The following is a 7,711-nucleotide window of genomic DNA, read 5'->3' on the forward strand; positions in this document are numbered from 1 at the left end:
GGGGAGGTCCTGAGTGGAGGCTGGTCTCGTCGAACGGCAGTGAGATCTCAGCGGGAAATACACAAGTTGACAGGCAGAACACAGCCCTTTGAATCTTGTGGGCGTGACATGCCTGCACGACGTTGTCATTCATAGAGATGTTTTCCCTCAGGAACCCAATCTGATCATTCTTGTTTGCGAAAACCCCGCCGACGCGAGCCGCAAGGTGGACGCAGTGAGAAGGTTTCTCACTGTCGAATAAGGCAAGAACGGCGTCGAGGTCAAGCAGGTTGCAGTCCTTAGACGACAGCCACACAAAGGTCATGTCGAGCCCTCCCAACCGCTTTCTCAAGGCCTCTTTCATGCCATTGCCCAGAAGACCTGTGCCGCCCGTTACTAAGCACTTGTTCATCTGCAGTTTTAAAGAATATTGCGCTGTAAGCTGGTATGTTACGATACTCCCAATTCCAACTTTTCAACAATGAGCCTGTTAAGTGCTTGTGCTGATCTGCAGAACGCAAAGGGCAAACGTGCAGTTCTTGTGGTATTCGGGGCTTCTTGGTGTCCCATGGCAAGGTAGGCCATTTCCCGCTCTTGGAAATATCTCCCATCTGTCGGAACAATTCCTTGCAGGGCCATGTATCCAGCGCTAGTCACGTGGTACGAGTCCAATAAGCACAAGGTCGAGGTGGTTTACGTTTCTTCTGATTTCGACTTCGCGGCGCACGAGAAGTTGGTGTCGGATTTCGGCTTCTGCTGCTTGCCTTTTCAGCATAACGTGGCGACCATGTTGAAGCTTCAGTATGGCATTTGGGGAGGTAAAGAGACGGAATTGATGTGTGCCTGGCGCAACATCATGAAACGACCTGAATTGCCTCGAAGAGGCGGACTGCCGTCAGCAGTGCTGGTTGAGGACCAGGGTGATCTCGGACGCGAGCTTCTGTTTGTGACTGAGGATCAGTTTGATTCGGAACATCCCGAGCTTTACACTCGACGTTGGGAGACGATTCTGAAAAGCTTGGATCTCAGCAAACCTTTCTGATGCCTCACCATGTGAATAAACGTCCAAACATCATATCCGGTTGACTCATGATCGTTCACAAGAAATTAATCATATCATGTTCTATCTTTGTGCAGCACTCCTTACCATTTGTTTGGGCAGTACCACTGAAACTCCTCCCAGCCTGCCCCTGAAGCCTCCGCCGTTTCCGAACATCAATGACCGGTTGCCGACGCTGCCACCAAGTGTTAAAGTCATTGAATTGTGACGTATTTTGACAATAAATCAGGGAATGGGCAATCCTGGCAGTAAACTGGAACACGACGGTCTTGCCTACCTGCAGACTCACGCCGTGGGAGTCAGCACCCTGCTCCACCTGGCCAAGCCCGTCGTCATTCCAGTGACAGACGCGTACTGGTTTGACCTCTTGACGTCTGTCAGATTTAGTTGCGATGACAGCACGCCAGCGGAGCCCTTATTGAGTGTGCTCAAGGAACATGTAGTTGCGCCCCTCCGTAAGATCCTCGTAGCCGGACCTAAGTTATGTTTCGTTTCTTTTTATGGTTTTGCAGTTCGGTTCGACCCACTAACTCACAACGTTGCAACTCTCCTGCACTTCCATGCCAAGATGTTGAAGACCTTCCGGCTGTCCCTTCTTGGGGGGCGTCTGCCCTTTTCTGCTCGCTGTCTACTGCATCTGTCTTTTCTTACCCACCTTGTCGTCTTGCAGTACACGAGTACCGTGCCAATGGTCAACCTGATCGCTCAGACCTCGTACCCGTACGACGACGATGCAAAGAACGCGGAGGGACAGATGGGAAAGGTGAGTACACTCTTATCTTTTGTCCGTTTGCATTTGCTCGTGTCGCTGCAATTTGCGTCAGATAATGTGCTTTGTGAATTACGGTTCTTTGGTGGAGGCGCGGCTTTCTTTTCCAATCGACTACGAGAGTGGAGAATTCGAGGATCCCGTAAGTTCTAGCTGCATTCTTATCGTTAATCTCACGGCAGTCTCTTGGTCTCCTGGAAGCCATACGATCGGCAGTGTGTAAGAAGGTACCACAGGACCTGTGGAAACTAGACGAACAGTAAGGTATTCTCCGATCTTTCATGCAGCAGCATAAATTTCAGTGTGCTGTCCGACACCAGTCGTCCAACCATTCCGCAGGAGGACTTCCATGACTACCTCAAACAATGGACACAGGAGCAGCTCAGCGAGCGAAAGGCCGCCCATGATCTGAAAAGACTCTCGGGCCACGATGATATGGTGGAGCCTCTGACGCTCCCCATCGTGCCGTTGCGATTGAGTATGATCCCCCGTGTTCCGCCCCTGAAGGGGTGCATGCTAACTCGGTGGATGATGGAACTCGTCCTGCTGGTGGAGGGAGTCACTCTCTCAGGCATCAGTCCCTCTCTCAAGAGACATACCGCCTCGGTGTCTGGTGTTCTGCTGCTATGTGTTCTCTCTTTGAAGACGGTTTCGTTGTCCCCATGCGAAAAGGAAAAGGGCGCGCCGACGTATCCATTATTAGAGGGGTTTATTGAGCGTGAGGACTTAATATTTGTAGTCAACACGTTGAGTTCCATTCTTTTACCTTCTGACAGAATTCCAAAGCTGGGAGCGCGTACCTCGTCGCGACCCGGCAGGCGAAGATGATGACCATTCTACGCTGGTTGGGCGATTTCTGCAAGCCCTCTTGGTGCTTGCTGTCCCAGCAAACGTCACGGACACCCCAGCTGACTTGGAGATCTTTCGACATATTCTCTCACTGATGCCTGTCATCGATGAGACGACCAACGACATGATACCCGAACCAGATCCCGAAATTTCCGCACGCTTGCAGATGATAGAAACTATCAACGATGCGGACATCCACCCAACTGTGACTGGGATGAACCATGGCGGTCTGCATAAACTGGAGTGCCCTATCCCAAGCGGGCTTACCGCAGGGGCTGCCTTGACATTGCTGTTATCCTTGGTCAACTGGCTGGCGCCAACTTTGCTTTTGGACGAGCGGCTCGTCGATGGGGCCCAAGTCATCAAATGGGAACAGATTACCGATTGCCAGACGAACAAGACATCAGCAGCCTCTCAACTGGTAGGACAATAAGAATTTCTAGCTTCCTTCTCTGAATATCTACTGCTTAGACATACTGTTGCAGATTAACTGTGTATAACTGTTATATTGATTTCTGAATAATTGGTCCAGATAAGCCCGTTCAGTAAGGCTTTCACAGATCTCCCCGATCTTGTACCATCGTTGAAGGTCGCACTCCCAGTATTGCTAGCGTCCTCGGACCGACCTGGCACCCTCGAACTGCTGTACTTCATCCTCGCTGGTCGGCCTGAACTACTCCCGCTGTGTCGAGACCACTTCAGCCCATCCGTGATTGCGGACCTGTGTGACGATCTAGCGTCTGGTGACTCCGACACCCGGAAGGTTGTCGTCTGGTTGTCTTTGGTCATGCTCATTGCAGATCGAAGCTGGTGGGCCACTGGATCCAAACAAGTAGCCTATGAAATTCCAGAATGGTAAGGTGCTCGTTGGACTTTATTTTAATGACCCTTGCAGGTTGGGGCAGTGGCGATACGCGACGCCCTCTCTGTCCACTCTACTCCTCCTGTCTGTTCTTAAACGGTGTCACCTGACGCTGAGATCTCTCGGGTCGCCGTTCGCTCGTCAGACTATTAGATTATGTGCGTCTATCATAATCAACAGCGGAGGCGGCCTGGTCGACCCCGACCGTGGTTTCGCCGAGCGATTGGCCAGCAGTGGCAGCTTTTGGCTCAGAAGCACTGCAAAGTCTTTGGCATCCTGGCGCACAGTGGATTGGACCCTCTTAGAGACCCATGTTGTACTGACGAGAGCCATCCTGTACTGCTGCGGGTCGCTGCTTGTCAGCGACACTAATGTGAATGTGGCCCAGTGTGCGTATTGCCAGCTTCGCCTGTTATCAGATCCGCTGGCTTCGCTGCAGGATACGATTGCCAGCTTGCGATGGCCGAAGAGTGAACTATCTGCTGAGATTGCCGAAATCGACCGACTTGTCGCGGGTGGTGAGAAGATTGTGGAACCTCCCACAGCGGGTTCAGTTGCATCCGCTGCCGCCTGCTGCCATCTCTTACCTCTCATTCGCGGTCATATGAGCCTGCAAGCCTCATTGCGACCTAAAGAACATGCGTCTGTCGGCGACATCCTGGTTCACATTACGCGCCAGATCCAGGAACCAGAAGCTCTCTGTGTTCTGTTACCGATGTTTTCCCCACCTTTGACCATCGGTATCTCCAGCGACGTGTCATGCCATCGGCTTCCATCTGTGGCAAACGGAAGCGTTATTGTGCATCAGCCAATGTTCTCCATCTAAAACTTTTATTGGAGAGAGAAAAAGAAACATTGTGATTGATGTTCCCCAGTGGATGGACAGCTCCGAAGCTTTTGCCTCGCATTCCAGAGGTGGAGCCTCTGATGGCTAAAGAGGGCAAAACCTTAGTAAGAGACTCCAGAGATGATAATAGGCCCTATGGAGTGACGGTGGGAAAGGACCCCCTCTGGTCGTGAGTAATCAGGGCGGGGCTCAATGGCGAGTCGAAGGTAGGAGTGAAATCAGGCTTAGAACAGCGCTTACCTTGGAGGAAATGTACCAGAAGCTGGGCTGGGTATCTGAGCATAGCTCTTCGTCGGCGACAGCTCCAAAAAGGTTATCACGGCAGATTGTGAATGACCATCGGACGACGTTGCAAGGTACGGAGTACGCTGTTTTCGCGAAGGATGACCCTACAGGCATGGGCGTGTGCGTTCCCTACGCTAACGACCGAGGGTTCAGGTCCCTCTGGCTGACAGGGACGGCGCTTAAGAAGGCAGTTCAGAGCGCCAACTTGGACCTGTTGCAGGAAACCGAGACCTGGGCGACTGTGGCAGCAGATGAGGGGGATTTTGGGACTTTGCTTCTTCTGGGTCGAGTTTTCTGCTTGGCTGACGACGTTGGGCTGTTACGCCGAGGCCGCAGGCTGCTGAAAACCGCATACAAGCTCCTTCGGAACAAACGTATGCTAAAACGGCTGAAAGAGCTGGGCCTTTAGGTCGAAGAGATTGTGTAGAGGTGAAAGCAACGAACAGAGAGTTTTGTTGGCCGAGACGCGAACGTCTGGCCTTTGCCCGCCTCAGTGCGGGTTCCTTGCCTATGATGGCCGACTTGTAATTTCGGAAAAATCTCTTATCCTACGTCACCAATTCGTACTCCCCATTTGCTTCCTGAATTGCTGAATGCCAAGAGCAAGTCGAGTTCTTTTCTTGAAGAGCAAACTATTGCAACTTCCTCTCCGTCGGTAACAAACATCATGTTACCGTATGGCACCTTGCTTTCTTTTGCGTTCGAGGAGACTTTTTGAAGTAGCACCTTTTATTCCTTCCATTCTTTTTCGTTCGGAGGCCCGCGGCCAACGGTATGAACACTGTCAACTTGGGTCGGCAGTGGAAGACTCTTATGTCGGATTGAGAGTCTTCCAGAGCCAACTGTGCCGCCATCTGCGCCAGTTTGGCGCACGACGCCTCGTACGCAGCTCCTAGATTCAACGGGCGTGAGTATGTCCACCAAAGGCGATGCGGCGAAGAAATCCGACGGCCGCGATCTCTCGTAGAGCTTCACCACCAGCCAGAGCTTCATCGCCTCACCCTTTATGTGAGCGCAGATGCAGAACTCGTGCACTGCGGCCATTTGTCGACGATCGGGAACGGCATTTCCCCACTGATGGTGAAGGTCGCAGCGAAGATCCGCCTCCTTGGATCAGAGGGTGTCATTCTCCTCGGAGAGTAGTCGTCATCAGCTCGACGGCGTTTCCGTCCACTTTCCTCTGGAGTTTCGGGCTTCTTCAGCGGCGGCGGGCTCCGTGGCGGCAGCGGATTCCTCAGAATCCTTCGTTTGCGTCGTGGCGACGGCGGTCTGCCTTGGAGCGCCACGATCTGCGAGATCCGCCGTCCACTTAGCGGACCGGATGGTGTCGATGGCGAACTCTTGGCCAAGTCGAGTAGCGGCTGGCGGCGAAGCCCCTCGAAAGTCCTTTTTCAGCCACGAGTGCACATGTTTCGAATTTTCAAAATTCTAGAATTTCGGGTGTTGTGATGCAAAGTGCAAATTGTGTAATTTTCGTGTTCGTGCAGAATTCGTAATATCTCGAAATTCGTCATTTCTAAACATTATAACTGCCGACGATACAGCGGCGCTCGATACACCCAATCAATCCACACAACAAAGAACAATCACTCAGCGAATCATTTTTTGGGAGACGGGGGCTGGCCTTGACCGCCAGGCAGCACAGCTCCTACAAGACGTGTCACAACATGCATCAGCCGGGGAACGAAGTAACGTCTCCAAGAGACTGGTTGCGGTCAGCCCAGACCTAATCATCACACAGTTCCCATTGTCAGAATCGGATTGCGTCTTCACAGAAGAACTCATGTTTTGCATTGTCATCCCAATCCCTAGAGTCTCCTGAGGTCCCTGCTCAGAGTTCCACGTTCAACCATGATTTAGTCTGCAGACCGTCGTGACGTAGAACAATCTCTCATCCTGAAATCCCTTCCCATCAGATAGTTGGTATTCGTCATGCGTTCAGGAACACGGACCAATGATGTCTTCCTGCGCTACCAGTCCCCCAAATAATATGCCATGTTTGGATAGTCTTATCGACGTTCGAGGTACGTCAACGTTCGTCGACTTATACGTCCGTTTTGTCCCCCGTCGATCCGTCCTGCTGTGGTATCTTTATCGAATGTGTACTCGGACAGCGTCATTTTTAAGTGACTCTTCATGTTCTCCCTGCCATTCGAGACCAATCTCTCCTGTGATGATGAGCAGCACTTTCTGCCGATCTACGTTGGTCCTCGATTTCGAGCGTCCCGGATGACTTTAGCGGCAGGAGTGAGTCTGAACAGGAACAGTCCTCTGGACAATCGAATCTCTCAACATCTGTGCTTTCGTGTCAACTCACCGCAAATGGAATGCATATCCGACATCGAACCATTCATGAGTATCTAGTAGTTACATACTCCCTGCCCTAGATTGAGAAGTAAAGAACGAAATTCAGGATCGAAGGTGATTAGATGCCGTCATAGTCTTGGACATAAACTGTGTCGATTAACACTTGGAGATGATTCTTATTAATTTACAGTAATGAACAGAGAGTTTTGTTGGCCGAGACGCGAACGTCTGGCCTTTCGGTAAAAACTGTGCCACTGGGTCTCACGAGGTGTGAGCCCACTCCGTATTACTGACCGCCGCGTGCAATGCGCAGCGCCACGGAGAAGAGAGGTATGCTGGAGACCACGTCTCGGAGGCAAGGTAAGTATGCCTTTGTTAACTTAGTCCATCTAAAGCCTTCCGTTTTGTCTTGTTGAGCTATAACTGGCTGACGATACAGCGGCGCTCGATACACCCAATCAATGCACACAACAAAGAACAATCACTCAGCGAATCGTTTTTCGGGAGACGGGGGCTGGCCTTGACCGCCAGGCAGCACAGCTCCTACGAGACGTGTCACAACATACATCAGCCGGGGAAGGAAGTAACGTCTCCAAGAGATTAGTTGCGGTCAGCCCAGACCCTTAAAAACAGCTACTACATCTAAGGAAGTAATTATCACACAGTTCCCATTGTCAGAATCGGATTGTGTCTTCACGGAAGAACTCATGTTTTGCATTGTCATCCCAATCCCTAGAGTCTCCTGAGGTCCCT

General features: G+C 51.5%; 4 protein-coding genes across 7 annotated transcripts; 3 read left to right on the plus strand and 1 right to left on the minus strand.

Annotated features, from left to right (window-relative positions):
• On the minus strand, window positions 1-391 carry KVP17_005223 (uncharacterized protein; the record flags this gene model as incomplete). The annotated part of the gene is made up of 1 exon (XM_068515029.1): window positions 1-391. A coding segment is annotated over one exon (391 nt), but the record flags the coding sequence as incomplete, so codon positions are not given.
• A 225-nt stretch (window positions 392-616) lies between these two features.
• On the plus strand, window positions 617-1,021 carry KVP17_001941 (uncharacterized protein; the record flags this gene model as incomplete). The annotated part of the gene is made up of 1 exon (XM_068517793.1): window positions 617-1,021. One exon carries the CDS (start codon window positions 617-619, stop codon window positions 1,019-1,021), a length of 405 nt encoding a protein of 134 aa, XP_068379476.1.
• A 250-nt stretch (window positions 1,022-1,271) lies between these two features.
• On the plus strand, window positions 1,272-4,345 carry KVP17_001939 (uncharacterized protein; the record flags this gene model as incomplete). Of its 3 annotated transcripts, XM_068517790.1 has the most annotated exons (6): window positions 1,272-1,802; window positions 1,991-2,067; window positions 2,096-2,526; window positions 2,585-3,078; window positions 3,190-3,512; window positions 3,553-4,345. In XM_068517790.1, the coding sequence occupies 6 exons, from the start codon at window positions 1,272-1,274 to the stop codon at window positions 4,343-4,345; spliced, it is 2,649 nt and encodes an 882-aa protein (XP_068379473.1). The 3 variants fall into 3 exon arrangements, with proteins under 3 accessions (XP_068379473.1, XP_068379472.1, XP_068379471.1); XM_068517789.1 differs by lacking the exons at window positions 2,096-2,526; window positions 2,585-3,078; window positions 3,190-3,512; window positions 3,553-4,345 and adding an exon at window positions 1,864-1,950 and having other exon boundaries at window positions 1,272-1,494; window positions 1,552-1,802; window positions 1,991-2,071; XM_068517788.1 differs by lacking the exons at window positions 1,272-1,802; window positions 1,991-2,067; window positions 3,553-4,345 and having other exon boundaries at window positions 2,244-2,526; window positions 3,190-3,516.
• A 38-nt stretch (window positions 4,346-4,383) lies between these two features.
• On the plus strand, window positions 4,384-5,060 carry KVP17_001940 (uncharacterized protein; the record flags this gene model as incomplete). 2 transcript variants are annotated; one of them, XM_068517791.1, is made up of 2 exons in its annotated part: window positions 4,384-4,535; window positions 4,589-5,060. In XM_068517791.1, the coding sequence occupies 2 exons, from the start codon at window positions 4,384-4,386 to the stop codon at window positions 5,058-5,060; spliced, it is 624 nt and encodes a 207-aa protein (XP_068379474.1). The 2 variants fall into 2 exon arrangements, with proteins under 2 accessions (XP_068379474.1, XP_068379475.1); XM_068517792.1 differs by lacking the exon at window positions 4,384-4,535 and having other exon boundaries at window positions 4,617-5,060.
• Between the last annotated feature and the right edge of the window lie 2,651 nt (window positions 5,061-7,711).

Source organism: the organism of the source record quoted next (assembly GCF_019968985.1).
Source record: "MAG: Porospora cf. gigantea B chromosome Unknown PgB_NODE_1125_length_7711_cov_303.283, whole genome shotgun sequence".
Classification (NCBI taxonomy): domain Eukaryota; phylum Apicomplexa; class Conoidasida; order Eugregarinorida; family Porosporidae; genus Porospora; species Porospora cf. gigantea B.